This window comes from Acomys minous, assembly GCF_964271855.1.
Source record: "Acomys minous genome assembly, chromosome: 17".
Classification (NCBI taxonomy): Eukaryota; Metazoa; Chordata; class Mammalia; order Rodentia; family Muridae; genus Acomys; species Acomys minous.
Window position 1 is genome coordinate 17,745,871 of NC_140500.1, and position 17,398 is coordinate 17,763,268.

At 42.2% G+C, this 17,398-nt stretch overlaps 2 protein-coding genes across 2 annotated transcripts in view; one reads left to right on the top strand and one right to left on the bottom strand.

The window, feature by feature from the left end:
• LOC311587961 (C-type lectin domain family 2 member D2-like) overlaps positions 1 to 17,398 on the bottom strand; it is a 101,764-nt gene that overhangs the window by 57,029 nt on the left and 27,337 nt on the right. The gene's annotated exons all lie outside the window — the stretch shown is intronic.
• LOC311588638 (C-type lectin domain family 2 member D-like) lies at positions 8,885 to 10,999 on the top strand. The gene is made up of 3 exons (XM_084766506.1): positions 8,885 to 9,091; positions 9,672 to 9,778; positions 10,762 to 10,999. Exons 1-3 carry the CDS (start codon positions 9,044 to 9,046, stop codon positions 10,895 to 10,897), a joined length of 291 nt encoding a protein of 96 aa, XP_084622632.1. The 5' UTR covers positions 8,885 to 9,043; the 3' UTR covers positions 10,898 to 10,999.

Below are 17,398 nucleotides of genomic sequence, written 5' to 3' on the forward strand. Positions count from 1 at the left end.
AAAAAAAGATGGCTCTTTAACACAAACAAGCTTCTCAAAGTCATATTTTCGTAGCCAAGGTAGGAAGCTAAGTCCCTTTGAGAAGGGGCTCTTGTTGGCCTGATTTGCAGACCAGAGGAACTAACACTTACAGATTCAACAACTTCCCTGAGTGGAGAAAGGGTCAGGATCCAATGAAGGAGGCAGGAAAAAAAAGCCCCTCCCTGGAAACAAGAGACAGACTGGGAAGCCTCAAGTATTCGAACTGGTAAGGTCTAAAAAATAAATAAATAAATAAACTCCTTAGGGAAAGGTTTTGAGATTAGAGAAGATTATTTACTATGTTGAGGAAGACACAGTGACACCGTGCCTCATGCCCAAGCCACGAAACCTCACAGATTCCCAGAGACCAGTCAGGTGCACTGTACACAGGGTGTTTTTTATTGATCTTGCTCTGGAGCAAGGACTGTCCATTCCCCAGAGGCTGAGGAAGGTGGGCGGCCTTGATTCCTTACAATACAAGATTTTAAAATATATCTTATTAATTTATTCATATTTCATCTCAGTTGTTATCCCATCCCTTCTATCTTCCCATTCCTCCCTCCCTCCCATTTTCCCCTTACTCCCCTCCCCATGACTGTGACTGAGGGGGACCTCCTCCCCCCGTATATGTTCATAGGGTATCATGTCTCTTCTTGGTAGCCTGCTATCCTTGGAGACCAGCAGGCCTCCCCATCCAGGGGACGTGGTCAAATATGGGGCACCAGAGTTCATGTGAAAGTCAGACCCCACTCTCCACTCTACTGTGGAGAATGTCCTGTCCATTGGCTAGATCTGTGTAGGGGTTTAAGGTTTACCACCTGTATTGTCCTTGGCTGGTGCCATAGTTTGAGCAGGACCCCTGGGCCCAGATCTGCCCATCATAATGTTCTTCTTGTAGGTTTCTAGGACCCTCTGGATCTTTCTATTTCCCCATTCTCCCCTGCTTCTTTCACCTACAGTCCCAATAGCAAGTCTTCCCCTCTGTCCCAGTGTCCTGGTAAGTGAAGACTTTCATGGGACATGCCCCTTGGGCTAGTGTCCAGATATAAGTGAGTATATATCATTTGACTCTTTCTGCTTCTAGGTTAACTCACTCAATATGATCATTTCTAGTTCAATCCATTTGTCCATAAATTTCAGGAATTCTTTGTTTTTAATGGCTGAGTATTCCATAGTGCAAATTTACCACAGTTTCTTTATCCATTCTTCTACTAAGGGACACTTAGGCTGTTTCCAGGTTCTGGCTATTATGAATAAGGCTGCTATGAACATGGTTGACCACTTTGGAAATCTATCTGGCACTATCTCAGAAAACTGGGAATAAGGCCTCCTCAAGACCCAGCTATTCCACTCCTTGGAATATATGCAGAAGATGCTCCAAGAGTACAAGATTTTTAAAGGCAGAAACCACAAGTGGGACTTTCCCAGCCTTGGTATTACATAATTGAGTAAGAAGCATAGGGAAGTTGGCCTTAACTGATAAAGTACAGGGCAGAAGAGCTTTGAGTCATGCTTCAGGGTGGCGGGGGGGGGGGGGGGGGGCAGGCAGCTCTTTTTCATCTGCTGTAGCTGTTACACTGTAGGTCTCTCCCACAATTGGGTAAGGGGAAGCTGGCCCTAATCTGATAAGGTGAGCTTTTGTTTGGATCTCAGGGAAGTCAGCCTCCTCCCCTCTCAACCCCCCACCCCTCCCCCCCCCACCACGCGAACTTCTGGACTCCATTTGAGTTTGTGTCTCTTAGCATACAAATAATTGTTTCAGTGACAATTTCAGTCATGTATATCCTCTTTAAGAGAGATCAGAATAAGACAGACTTGGAGAATAAAGAGACTGAGAAAATAGATGCTAAATTAAAGGCCATAGAACCAAGGTTGGAGGGAATCTTTGAATCAAAATAGGGAAACTTCAAAGAAATATGTTTTTCAAGAAATGAGGTTGGCTTTAACATCACTGCTTCCCTAGAGCTTCCAAGAGTCAAGGACAAATTGCTGTATCGGGTTACTTCTAAACAGTGGTAGAGAAGTCCCTTTAACTGAAAACTGCTTATGAATAGAACCTCTGCGTCAGGTGTGGTGGTGTAGACCTTTAATCTCAGCACTTGGGTGACAGAGGCAAGTGGATCTCTGTGAGTCTGAGGCTGGTGTGGACTACAAGGCAAGTTCTAGGCCAGCCATGGTTACACACAGAGAAATCTGATATGGAAAAAAATGAAAAAAAGATTAGCACCTTTGACCTCTCAGGAGACCTAAAACTCAAGTGATTACAATATCATTCAAACCACTCTGTCTTCTTGCATTTTAAGAAGTAGACTTTCAGAGCAGGTCAGGTGTCACCGGAAAATTAAATGGAAAGCACTTACTCTGCATTAGCTGTCCTTCCATTATATATTTCCCTATGGTCCCCATCCTACAGTGGGCAGCACATGTGCCCATTCCCTGTGGTCACCATCCTACACTGGGCAGCACATGTGCCCATTCCCTATGGTCAACATCCTACAGTGGGCAGCACACATGCCCATTGTAGAGATAAATATTGAGGCTGCTACGAATCTTTGCTAGTCTTGCTCTTTGCAGTGGGCCTTCTGTGGGTCTGCACAAGTGAATGCATACTTATAGCCACATTTACTTTGTCACACAGTGTAGCCTCACTCCCTAAATGTCCCTGTGCTTCTAACAATATGTCTCCTCAACTCAGGCCAGAAGTCTCAGGGGTCTCTGAATCCCAGAATTGCTGCAGGTGATAAGAAAGGACCAAAGGTTCTTGTCACTAGGCCAAGTTTCACTCTGTCCTGGTCCCTGGGCAGGTTCCACTCTGGTACAGAAAAAGGTCTAGTACTTATCTCTGGCTCAGAGTTCTGGAGGTGGAGGAACAGGCCTCCATCTACAGAAGAGTAAAAAGCCCCTCATATTCCAGTGAGCTTGCTTGTGTTAAGTTTCATTTCTAAGTCGGAGAGCTTGGAAAGGGAAACTAAACACAAAGTAAACCAGTAAAGAACAGGAAAAGTCAGTCTCCAGATGGCTCCAGTTTGCCACCTGGCCCTGCTCCAGCAGGATTTTAGAATGACTCATTAAATAAATGGCTTCTAGTGACCTGGAGGGTGGAAGAGGGAGGGGAGTTGTGGGCAGGAGGATTGGGGAGGAAGGAAGAGAGGGAGCGGGATAGGAATGGAGAGAGAGAGAGAACAGGAGGAGAAGGAGGAGGGAGGGAGATGGTGAGAGGGAGGAAGGGAGGAGAGAATGGAAGAGGAGAAAGGAGAGGCCAGAAGCAGGTAGGGAATTGGACTGGGAAGAAGGATCCGTCTTGATGTTGTCAGGTGGGCTTGTGGAAGAGCAGGTGTGCTACCGGCCAGATTAAAAGCCCTCAGGGCATTTGCTTTTAGCTGCCAGGCTTTTGTCTCAGTCAAGAGAGTGAGGAAGAAGCTGCCATCTTGGAAGTTGGCCATCTTATTACTTAGGTGTGGCTCCTCTTCCTGTCTGCCTGTCTACTAGAGGTATGTCTGACTCCTACTCCCTCAGTACCACTCCTGAAGTTTTTTGGGGGTTTTGGTTTTTTATTTTGTTTTTTTTTAAGGCCAGTATACTAGATATTTAGTGGCCCAGTAAGGATTTTCCTTGCTCTCAAGTCTTTAATATTTTTATTTAAAAATTTTATGTGTATAAAAGTTCTGTCTGCCTGTATGTCTGTGCACCACATAAGTGCATGAGAGGCAAGAAGGTGTGTCTGATCCTCTGGAACTGAGATTATACAGAAGGGCATGAGCAGCCATGTGTGTCCTAAGAACTGCACTCTGCTCTGCAAGACCAACAAGTGTCTTAAGCAATGAGCCACTGTTCCAGCCCAGCTTGCAGTCAATGTACAGATGTGAGATCACTGCTCTGTCGCTGGGCTGTGCTGTGTGTTTCCTGATGAAGGTGACAGTGGGCACTATCTTTCTGTCCCCACACCACTGACAAAAACATTTTCATATATGGATGTGTTATATGAGAAATCCTGAATCCAGTCCAGGGTCACAGTCACTCATAATTGGCTCCAGAATAAATGATCCCTTATTCTCTGAGGTGAGAAGTGTGTTCATAAGCACTGACTGTGCACTGTGGGCCTCCAGCTCTCTCTATTCTGACTCTGTCTCCTAGAGATTCTGTGTCTGGGCTCCTTAGCACACAGACTCCTTTGACCTCACCCTGGGTGTCTCCTTCTTAAATGAAGCCCTCAAAACTCAGAGCTGGAGCAACATGGGGCTCAGCTGCCCGGAAGCTCATTGTCATCTTATTCCACCCTCCAGCACCTGGGGTTGCTCTAAGTTAAACACTCTTGGTTTAGAGCATTTAGCAGTTTTGTTTCTTGCAGTGACTGAATTTCATGTGACTGTACTCTCCTGTCTTGGGGATGTGTTTCAGCTTGAACCAGATGAGCTCCTGTGCTTAGGGAAGTGAGTAAGCACACTGGAAGGAGGGAAAGTTTGCCAGAGAGGAGGAGATTTAATACTGGAACCGCCTATGAAACTCACAAAGGTCTTACTTCCTCTCTCAGCTTTCAAGTTTGAATCTCCTTGTAGCTTAAATTCGGCTGCTCAGCTCTGAAAGGAGTGCTGCCGTGTCTTCAGTGTGCATGCTCCCTAACAAAGAAGGCCTGATGGAGGGACAAATGGGTAAGTATTGAATAAAATTCAAAGCAAACTACAAGAGCAGAGAGGAGGTTCACTAGGGAAGGGAGGCAGAGGAGCTGAACCAGCCTGTGAGCCTGTCACAGAGGATCTCTGTGGAAGGGGAGAGTGCAGACAGGACTAGCTGTGAGGTAGTTACATTAGTTCTTCTGTTGGCGCTTAGAATACTCAAATAGATCCTGAACAAGAGAACGAACAGTGAGTTTCCTTAGGAGACCCAGAGCCACAGACACAGCTTGTTATTGTTTGGTTGTTGTTTTTGCACTTAGCTTAGTCCTCTTTGGTAAATTACACTCTGGTGACTTGTGCCAAGTTGCTGTAGACCATGCTTGCTTTGAAGGAACCACAACAGCTTTGCATTGAGCAAGTGACAGAAGTTGCCTGGGAAGCTGGGCTTGTGTTTTGGATCCACTGCAATTAATAAGCATTGTAGAGAGTGGTGTGCGGTGGGAGGCTGAGCCCACCCAGGACCAAACCCTCTGCATTTTGAGCTCATGCTAAATTATAGAAAATAATATAATGAGGGTTTTTACTTCAATCTTCAGAAAGGAAAAAAATGTGTTTTGAAAATGTGTATGCTTCATTATATTTCATTCTTTTATCTTCCTTTTCCTTTTTTCCTCTTCCATTATCTTATTTTTTTTCTCATCTAGGAAACGAATATTGGATTTTGAGAAAACAAAATTGATATTTACCAAAGTACAAAATTCATGACAAATGTAAATGCTTATAACTTAAAGCAAGTATTCTCTAACTGAAATTACTATTATGATTATTGCTGTTATTAAAACCTATGAAGATAATGGAGATAATGGTGATAATTAGAATGATGATGATCCCAAGCTGGCCTGGAACTCCTGCTCCCTCTGCTGCAGCAGGGTTGACTTTTGAAATCAAATACTCAAAATGCTCACACAGTGGGAGTATTACCTGTTGGGAATGTGGAGTTCATGCCTAAAGTGCAGCTCTTGTGTAACTGGGGGCATTTCACAACTTTACCATTTTTAAATTTTTTTATTATTTAATTAATTTATTCAGATTACAACTCAAATGTTATCCCATCACTTGTATACTCCCATTCCTCCCTCCCTCCCGCTTTCACCCTATTCCCCTCCCCTGGGTCTATGACCTAGGGCAACCTCCTCTCCCAACATATGGTCATAGGCTAACAAGTCTTGTCTTAGTAGCCTGCTTATTCTTTCTTTGAGTGCCATCAGGCCTCTTCACAAAGGGGAAGTGGTCAAATATGGGGCACCAGAGTTCATGTCAAAGTCAGTCCCTGCTCTGCACATAACTGTGGAGAATGTCCTGTCTATTGGGTGTCTACTGCTATATGTGGATAGCAGGGCCAGGGCATATAGTAAGTGCATTCTCATCTTAACAAACTGACAATCAGCTGTCTTTTCCCAACCCTGGTAGCAGTGAATATATTTAATGCAGGCTTTGATAGCTAGGATATATTCAGGTATTTGGCCCCTTCTTCATCTTCTTCTTCTTCCTCTTCTTCTTCTTCCTCTCCTCTTCCTACTCCTCCTCCTCTTCCTCCTCCTCCTCCGCCTCTTCCTCCTTCCTTTCCTCCTCTTTCTTCTTTCTTCTTTTTTAACATTGAGCTCCCAGAAATCTCAGGTTGTTCTACATACACCTTCTTTTTTATCTATGTTTGCAAAAATTGGTTTTCACACCCTCTTTGTGGAACTCAGAAAAGAGAGGTTTGTTTGTTTGTTTGTGTGTTTGTTTCACTAGGCCAAAGTCCAAATGTTTCATTTTTTTCTAATGTGGATAAGGGTTTTGGTATTATACCTGAACATTTTTATTAAAGACAAGTTCACAGAGATTTTTTTTCTATTTTTCTCAGATAGTTTTATAGTCCTAGGTTTCATGTGCTCTTTCTATAGGAGGGAGGAGAAGTGAGCTTTCAGCACATGGGTAGAGAGATTGTTTCATGTTCTGTGCTGGAAAGATAGGTGGAAGGTGCGTGCAGGAAGAATCAGGATGAGACATGTGCAGTGTGCGCAGGGCAGCCAGAGCTGTCTCATGGGAAGATTACAGGTCAGGGCCAGAGGTTTGATGTGTTCCTCAAGTTGTTTTATTACTTGAAAATTACTTAGTGCTGGAGAGATGGCACATGGTGAAAAGCACTGTCTGCTCTTGCTGAGGACACGATCAGTTCCTGGCACCCTCATGGCCCCTCACAACTGTCTGTCACTCTAATTCCAGGGGATTCAATGCCGTCCTTGGCTATCAAGCATGCACACAAACATATATCAAGCAAATCACCTATACGCATTAAATAAAAATAATTCTAGAAAGAATGAAATCACCCTGATAATTTCTTTGAAATGATGAATATATGTGTGTATGTGTGTGTGTGTGTGTGTGTTTGGAAGAATTCCTTAAACTGTTAACTTGTGAAGATATTTTCTTATTTTAGACAAATATTAATTTTTTACATGATTTTGGTAAACTTGTTAAAATGCTCCCATATTTCACCCATTAGTTATGTCAATGTGTTCTATTTCATCCACGTTTTATTATTTAATTATCTTACTAGGTTCTTTGAGACTAGTATTTATGTAGCCCAGGTTGAGTTCAAAGTTCCCCAGTGAACAAGGGTTTCCTGTACGCCTGACTCTCTAGCTTCTGCCTCCCTAGCCCTGGAAATACAACAGTGCCAACACGTGTGTCTCATTGGCTGCAGCAGGAGCGACACAGGTGGCTGTAAGCTGCCCTGTGTGGGATCTGGGAACCAAACTTGGGTTTTCTAGAAGAGCAGCCTTAACCTCCCAGCCATTTCTCAAAGGGCCTACTGATCCTTGGCCCCTTCCCCACATTCATGCACACAGTGTTTCCCTCAGTCCTAAACAGGCTATCCTTATAGACTAAATCTATGGGTAGTTTTTGTTGTTGTTGTCTGTTTTCCAACCTGATCTTCTCTCTTTCTGTTTGTTGCTCTTTCACTGGCCTTTAGTTCAATAACTGGAAGACTCTATGGCAGCAATTCTTTCCTGTCCTCTAGTCTTCTGTGAGCCATGGACATCATTTACAGACCAGGGCCTTCTGTGACAGTGTGTGTGGTGGCAGAGTACAAACCAAATCTATAGATGATTCTGAGTAAATTTATTTTTTTCCTTAAAAGTTTTTTTAGATTGATGTTCTCGTATTTATATTTTCAGGTAGCAACTTTGAAGATGAATATCTCACTATCACCTCCCCTGTGCCTCCTGTTAAGCTTTACAGCTGCTATGTGGTGATCATGGTCCTCAGTGTAGCTGTAGTTGCTCTTTCTGCTGTTGCTTTGTCAGGTAAGTGACGTTTTCTCTAAATTCTGCAGCATTCTGTCCACATTCATGCTGTCAGTAAATACTTACTGATCCCTGGGAGCCAGGCACTGTGGGAAGGGCTCCAGGGACAATACACTAGAAATTCCTGTTCTTTAGGATCTTAGGCTGCAGCAGGGAGATGCAGTGAAGGAACAGCACGGCTGTGGTGTGCACAGGAGGCCAGGCTCAACATCGCTGGGAAGGTGACATTAGCAACCTGTAGACAGAGATGCAGAAGACATAAGTCCACCAAGGGGAACTATTCAAGGCAGAGAACAAGTGAGCAATACCCAAAGGACAAACCTCAAGGAAGTGTGAGCACAGGGAGGAGTAATATGGCCAGGAAGATACATGTCTCCCCATTACCCTTGGTTTTAGTTACCATATGCAACTGTATTTTGGAAGGATTAAATAAAAGTTTCTGAAGTAATCAATTTATAGGATATTACAAGCACACTTTTCAGAATAGTGTAAGAAAATCTTACACCTCCTTTTAGGTATGTGAACTGTCTTTTAGTGCCACATGTCTGCACTGTATCCACTACCTTCCCCATAGTTCTCACTGGTATCTCAATTATTGGACTGACTGTCACAGTAGGTGTCCATGCAGAGTTCATGTTGCTCTAGTAACTCCTGTGGTAGGAAAAGATCATCCAAAGCACAAAAGTGATGACATCATAGACATGCATGTCCAGGGAGCCCTGTTGTCAGTAAGCACCAGACAGGGAATGGGACTCGGCCCCGAGTGGGAAACCTTTAGATAAAGGCCATCGTGCTCCTGAGAGGATTCTTTCAGATCCGTTAGGAAAGGTACAATCAAACTACACTTCACAGCTGAGCTCAGGGGGTTATGCTCAAAAGAGACAAGACATGCTCCTTACACTTTTTTGTACTGTCTAAATTTTAGTAAGAAAGACTGAGCAGGCCCCTGTCAAAAAGGCCTATGCTGTTTGCCCAAGAGACTGGATTGGATTTGGAAGCAAATGTTTTTATTTTTCTGAATACACAAGTAACTGGACATTCAGCCAGGACTCCTGCATGGCACTAGAGGCCCAACTAGCTCAATTTGACAACATGGAGGAGCTGGTAAGAAATGATCATGGGTTGGCTGGTTTGTTTCTCCTGTTGAATATGTATTGCCTTGAGATAGGGAGGTTAAAGATGAAGTATAAGGAAGGATCCCACCCCAAGCAGATGGAGACATGGGGACATGTGAGTGTGTGCCATTTGCTGATGGTAACACTTCTGACTGCAGCCCTGAGACTTTGAAGGAACATTCTCTCATGTAGCACTCATAGCCAGTCTGGAAGGTCACATATGCCATTATGCTGAGACACCTAGTACTCATGAGTGTTTTCCTCTAAGCTGGCACATGTTGCATTCTGAAGGGGACAATTGTTAGTAACTGGAAGAGGAGGCTTACCCAGGAACTATCCCAGCCACAGAGGGATGTGTCATTAAACTTGGTACTTTAATTCAAAGGAGGCACTTTAGAATTACAGTTGTCTACCAGATCCACTCAGAAGTAGAAGTCATTACAGCTCCAAACTCTGTGACCCTCACTTATGCCCTCCTGTTATCTCTAGAGGAAGCTGTGGAGTGCAGACCCTCAGGTGTCATCTGAAACAGAGGGACACATGTTTTCACTTTCTATGTTTTATGACAGAATTTCCTAAGAAGATACAAGGGGACTTTTGACTACTGGATCGGCCTACACAGAGAGTCCTTAGAGGACCCTTGGACATGGACAGACAGCACTGTTTATAACAACTTGTAAGTTTGCAGACCACTTTTCCTTCTACTGAGTTGATATGTAGTGATGTGTGTTAGCTGTGTCTATGAGATATAAATGGCTGCATCATGTGCAGACAACTATACTGGGAAGGAAAAAATAATAAACCCTTGGGTTGGAAGAGTGCCTGGGAGGTAGGGTGTGTGCTTACATACAGGAACCATTCCCCAAGAAACTCCACATCCCCACAAACTCAAATCCTTTGGATGTTCTCCCATATATTGGCCATCATTTTCAAAACTTTACTTAGTTGGGTTTCACTCAAAATCTTTAGCATGATGATGGTATCTGGGGCAGCTATTTTCTGCTCCTTCACCAATTAAGAACTTTATGTTGTTGATAAATGCCCTGTGTGGGATGTAGACAAAACTCCAGATGAGCAGTGAGGGCCTGAAACCCTAGGAAGCCATTGCAGAACCACAAGCCTGTGACCCATCCATCCACTATTTGCATGGCTGCCCCTGTTCATAGAAGCAGAGACTGCAAGGGCATTGGAAACCTCCCCTAAAGTCATGTCATCAGAGAGCACCCAAGGCAGTGCTTGAGTGTGAACATAGCTGTTTTACTGAAATGATAAATCACAGATACATTCACATCCATCATTAAAGCCCTTTCAACAATTTACTAAGAAGTGGGTTCCCCCTTTGGAAAATGCTTCAAAACAGAGCCGAAAATCCCCATCAGTGAGGCCATCATGGTAGCAGTCCATTTGAACATGGCAACAAGCACCAGTTCAGTGCTTTGTACACACCTTACAGAGTTCATCGTGGACAATGACAAAGGTGTGGTGTTCACATAGAACCCTAGGAATATAAAAGACACTGGGTGCAAAACTAGTACAGGGCTCTGCCTTTCTGTGATTCTATTCATATTACAAATAAGCAGGTGAGATGGGTGAGATTTCATTGCAGAAGTGGATGCACGTCTGGGCTCTGCAGACTCACTGTTTCTGGTTTATTTTCAGGCTTCCCATCAGGGGAGTGGAAGAACATGCCTACCTGAACAGCAATGAGATCAGCAGTGGCAGGGACTATGCAGATCGGAGATGGATTTGTAGCAAACCCAACAGCTATGTCCTCTACTGCCAAAATCCTTCTTAGTCTTTGAAGAGATGGTTTTAGCCATTATCTACAGTTGCTGCTCTTTCCCTGTCTTCCCACCTTGATATCACAAGGAACTGAGAATATTTCTTTTTTTTTTTTTATTTAAAACAAGTTTATTTCTCTCCCATCAAAACTTTAGCTTCCATGCTTATCTTAGAGGTAAGCAAATCCACAGAACCTCACTAGGGAAGTTTGGCCATGTGTATCAGAAAGGCAAGACTTAATGCATCTAACAGCCTTACTTTTTTAAATTTGTTTCAAGAATCAATTAAAGACACATACACCATCTGATTGACAAAGGTGACTATTGAAAACTTAGTCAAATGCTCTAAAACAAGAAAGATAAATAGTATAAAAGATTGTTTGAAAGACGTCAACACAGGCATTAGGAGACAGAACACTGTTCAACAATATAAAAATATATATAGACAGAGTGATGTTAAGAAAATGGCAGTTTTCCAGCCTAAGTGTCCCTCAATAGAAGAATGGATAAAGAAACTGTGGTACATATACGCTATGGAGTACTATTCAGCTATTAAAAACAAGGAATTCCCGAAATTTGTGGATAAATGGATTGAGCTAGAAATGATCATAATGAGTGAGTTAACCCAGAAGCAGAAAGACTCAAATGGTATATACTCACTTATATCTGCATATTAGTCCAAGGGGCATGTCCCACGAAAGCCTTCACTTACCAGGAAACTGAGACAGAGGAGAGGACATTCTAGTGGGACTCTAGATGAGAGAATCATGGGAGAAAGGCAAAGTTGAAGGATCCAGAGGGTCCTAGAAGCCTACAAGTAGAACATTATGATAGGCAGATTTGGGCACAGGGGTCCCGCTCAAACTAAGGCACCAGCCAAGGACAATACAGGCGGTAAACCTAAAACCCCTACCCAGATCTAGCCAATGGTCAGAACAGTCTCCACAATTGAGTGGAGAGGGGGATATGACTTTCTCATGTACTCTGGTGCCTCACCTTTGACCATGTCCCCTGGAGGGGGAGACCTGGTGGCACTCAGAGGAAGGACAGCAGGTTACCAAGAAGAGACTTGATACCCTATGAACATACACAGGGGGAGGTAATCCCCCTCAGGAACAGTCATAGGGGAGGGGAATAAGAAGAAAATGGGAGGGAGGGAAGAATGGGAGGATACAAGGGATGGGGTAACCATTAAGATGTAACAAGAATAAATTAATAAAGGAGAAAAAAATAAAATAAATAAAATAAAATAAAAAATAAAAAAAATAAAATGGCAGTTTTCAACCAGAACATGAAGGATATCACATCATTTGTACACATGTGTATGTGTTCATACATGTAAGTCTAGGAAAACATACTAAGGGATTCACATTGTCTACTTCAGTGGTTTTCAACTCTTCTAATGTGTCGACCCTTTTAATGTTCTTCATGTTGTGGCATACTTTAATAACTGTTTTTTAATACTGTTATGAATTGTAGCATGTATGCAGGGTATCTAATATGAAACCCCCAAAGAGGTCACGAGCTATAGGTTGAGAACCACTGATCTAATTTCAAGTGATTTGAACTTTCTTTTTTATATTATTTATTTTTTATTAATTTATTCAGATTACATCTCAATTGTCATTCCATCACTTATATCCTCCTCTTCCTCCCTCCCTCCCACTTTCACCCTATTCCCCTCCCATAGGTCTGTGACCAAGGGGGACCTCCTCTCCCACTATATGGTCGTAGGCTATCAAGTCTCATCTTGGTAGCCTGCTTATTCTTTCTTTCTGTGCCATCAGGCAGGGATCGATTAAATAATGCTTTGTTGACTCTAAATTTTCTTAATGTGAATGATGAAGGGACGTCAGCTGCGGAGAGACATTGGATAATAGAAAAAACTGAGGAATTGGGGCAACCAATATTCTTCAAGGACTTGGAAAGTATGAAATGGAAACCTGCAGTAGTTTTGAGATGGGGTCATGGGTATGCGTATGTTTCCACAGGGAGTGAAAATATATGGCTACCAACTAAACTTATAAAGATTAGATCTGACCATATAGCAAGTGAATCTTAAGAGCTACCTGGTTCTTTACAGCTTGACAATGTTCCTTACAGCTTGGAGAACTAATGCCCTCTTCTGTCCTATTGGTGTATATGCAGGTAGAGCCCTGTATTTGCAAAAAGCAGGACAATGCTGAAGACAACAGACAGCATGGGTGATTTAACCCCAAAAGCATGCCTCTGGCACCTCGAGCAAGATGCCTCAAATGATGTTCCCTTAAAAAAATTATACATGTACTAACATACCTGTACTAATGATTTCTAAAGTCTGCTTACTTTCAGAGCAAAAAACAGGACAATTATGAAGATCGAACTTCTGCCTCTGGCACTACTGCTTCTTCCAGAAATTGCATACATATTAACAATAAATCGGCTAGCCAAAAGGATCGATCCCAAAAGGACTGGACAAAAACAGCTAGCTTTTCCAGCGCTTGGCCAATATATTATTTTTCTTGGGTACCTGAAAAATATTTTTCTCTTAAACAGCATCAAGTAATTTTGAGAACATGATGCCCCCATTCCCAGTAGGTGGGATGGGTGTTTTTTGTGGGTTACCAATGCTCATCTTTGCCTAACGGGGTTATTTACAATTAATAAAAGTTCATTTGGAGATTTCTTTCCTCTATCTTTCTTTCTCTCTTACTTTCTATCCCTTTTAATATTAAGGAAAAGGGGGGAAGGAAGGGAGGATACAGGGTTGTAATAAAGGTAGATTATTGAATCTACTAACTTCAAAAGTTCTATATTGATAAGGGAGGATACAGGGTTGTAGAATAAAAAGTAGATTATTGAATCTACTAACTTCAAAAATTCTACATTGGTATTGTAGATTGATGGAAATTTAAGACTTTTGATTGATAAAAATTTAAGACTTCAACTTTTGCTTCACATTGATATGAACTTAAATTGTATATTCCATTCATTTTTGCCTTATGTATTGTATGTTATATGTTGACAAAATATTGTATATTGTATGTTAGAAATTTAAGTTCTTTTTGTTCAATGTTTGTTTAATGTATTATACATGTACCACTAATGTCTTATAAAAAACTGTTTGGATCATCGGGGATAAAAGTTGGTATTTAGTTACGTAGAAATCCTATTAGATACTCACTTTTGTTATAGAGCAGGTTTGTTTAATAGCTCGTATGTGTCTTCAAAGGAATAGATTGATAACTGTAAGAATAGATAGATTTGCTCTTCAAACTCTTCAGAGATCCACAAAATATGACATTTAATGATGAGGGCTTTCCTGACAGAGAGAGACATCCGCTCCTGGCCGCCTCTCCATTTGCATCATTAAAGATGGAGACTTCAAGAGACACTGGTGACAGAATGGTCACTAGACGGAAAAACTGCTCTGCTACTGCTCTTATCTCTACGGCTGATGACAGGCTGACTGTCTGCAATGATCAACAATGATGCTGGAAAGTTGACTGTCCAGCTTTGAAGAGACTAGATGGACCAGACCGTCGGATTTCCTGCTTCAAAAAGCAGTTCGTTGGATGTTTTGGGCCGATAAGGCTGAAGACTGATTGCCCCAGTGAAGGAGAGAATTCAATGACTTTCCAGGCAGTCTGCTCTCTCTGTACTGTGCAACTTGGAAGTTGCCTGCCAGCACTTCCTTTATTAGATAGATTTTCTTTCTTGGGTCTCTGATGGGATTGAAGACTAGATAGCCACAGTGTTACTAGAAGCTTTAGTCTAAGAATTAAAAACACATTTATAGATTAATAATTGCAATTTCTCATGAAAGAAAAGGACTCTCTTTGGTAGGATAGTGGTATACTTTCCCTTAGGTTAACAAATATAAAAAGACTTTGTTATGTCTTTTTGTATGTCCTGATAAGTATGTATATATGTATATATGTGTATATAGTTCTTAATTTTTTAAAAGAGAAGGGGGATGTGTGGGAAAGATTAAGCTTTGTCACAGGTGGAAGCAATCTTGGCGGGCTTTACCCTTGGGGCACACCATGAATACCTTGTGAGAGACTGTTTGGAGCCTTCCTGGGCTTGGAATTCAGGAAGCCTACCTGGGAACCCCACCGTTGCTATTGTTTTCCTAATTGACCCTGAATCCTGGGACTAAAGACACCATACCCTGCAAGGAAATCATTTCTAGGCCATCAGCCCCTGGGGACTGTCCTGACTCCTGGAATCCTACAGCTTCCTTTCCCATAATCCTCCTTTCCTAACAAAAGAAAGAAAACTGCTCTCTTATCTGGATTTTATTATAGAGAAATGCCAGAATTGTAGACCATGATATGGTCAAAATAATTTTTTGGTACCAAAATCTTGATCATGAGCTTCATATAATTCATTCTCTCTCTGTCCCTCTGTCTCTGTCTATCTCTCAAACACACACATGCATGCATGTACACACACACACACACACACACACATTAAATCTATGTAAACATAAGCTGGCTCTTATTACAGCCACTAAATAATCTGGCAACCACGCTGGGCAGTGGTGGCACACGCCCTTAATCCCCATACTCAGGAGGCAGAGGCAGGCAGAACTCAGCCTGTGCAGAAGCATGTGCAGAAACGGGAGTACAAACTGATACTGATACAGCCAGTAACTTAAACATAGACCTGTCATGTGACCCATCTATGCCACTCCTGGCTGTATAAGAAGAGCACTCCACATCCCACCACAGAGATGCTCATACATCCATATTTGCTGCTCCCCTATTTACAGTAGCAAGGAGCAGGACCTGACCTAGATGGTTCTTCAACTGGGAAACAGATAATGTAAGTGTATTTTATGTACAAAACAGAATGTTATTCAGCTGTAAAGAAAACTGAAATTTGTAGGAAAGTAGGGGAACCTAGAAAGTATAATACTAAGTGAGGTCACTCACACTCCAAGGACAGAAACACACTGTATTCCCTCACACACAGTCCCAACCTGTAACGTATCGTGTGGACAGCTGTGAGTGTGAGCATGTAGACAGGATCACAAGGAAGAGTGACATAAGGAGACAGAACATGACACAGTGAAGGCAGAGGGCACACAAGTCGTTAAAACAGTTATAAAGAGAATTGTTTTTCTAGTTTCAACTCTGTCATTGTTTTCCTTTTTTGTGGCAGATAAGTGCATACAAATGTGACTGACAGTGAAAGTCTAAAACCATAACCAAAGCTCCATGACTTCAGAACGGCTATTCTAACTGTGTGGAAGGTTATGAGAGACATATGATTCGGGACTTGGTGAGTGTTTGAGTGGCTGTGTTGATGGAGCTGTGTGGTGTGCTTATCTGTGAGTCAATTACAATAAAATGTGTGTGCACAAGTATGTAAGCGTGTGTGTGTGTTGGTGTATGTGTGCATGTCTGCAAGTGTACATGTATGTGTATGCATGTGTGTCTTGGTGTATGTTTGTGTAAGATACTCTGAATGCAGCAAGGTGACAGAGAACAGCTTAGAAAAAAGACACTTTTTTTTTTTAATACTTTCACCTTTTTCTTCCTTTAACAAATTAGAACGAATGTGCTGCTCCTTCAAAGGTCCAATGAGTTTCAAGAAACAAGTGATTTTTGAAACAAAATATTAAGTACCAGAAATGACTCCCCAATTATTTTTAGTGGAGATGATTTTGTTATAGTTGCCCCCAGTTCTCATACCCAGTACCACAGGGGATGGAAAACAGCATGCATATCCAAAAATAGAAACAAATAGTGTAATCGTGTAATTATGAACACAGTTTTTCAGGAAACCCATACTCTTTTACTAAAACAAGTAAGCAATCAGAGAAAAATTGAAGTGAAGAGAGAAGGGAGAAATAAAAATAAAAGAATGAAACAGTTTCCAAATACAGAAGACAATTTAACAGAAATCTCACAAGATACTCCATTTCCATAATTTACCACAAACCAAAGTGCCAGTCCCCCAATCTTTTGAATCATAGTGGATCTGAAAGCCACAAGGCCCAGAGATGACATGCTCAGCTGGAAACAGTGAGAGCTGTGTAGTTAGAGTTACCTTCACTCTGGGGCATAAAGACATGAACTGCCCTTATCATCCAGTAGGGACAAATGATTAATTATAGGCATAAGGTGTTGTGCAACTCAGATGCTGACTTCTGTAGCCCCTGGTTGTAATCCTTGTCCTGAGAATCCCCTGTCTCAATCTTGTGTAAACGCTGCTCCCCAAGTGTCCCGTGATATGCCAATAAAGCAGTTTACAGCCAGTTGCTGACCAGGGGAGAAAATGGGGCTGGACTTTCTGCCAGCCAAGGGAGGAGAATTAGAAGATAAAGTCAGGGGTTCATGCAGGGGAGGGGGTCCAAGAGGACCAAGAAGGAGCTGGAACAGGGAAAGCTATAAGGTACAACTATCTCTGGGATGCAAGCCAGGAGGAAGCCAGATTAATTTAGAGGGTTAAGAGTAGAGTAATAAGTGCTCAGGGATTGTGCTGTGAAGTTATTTTCAAACAAACGTAAGAGTCTCAGTTATTTG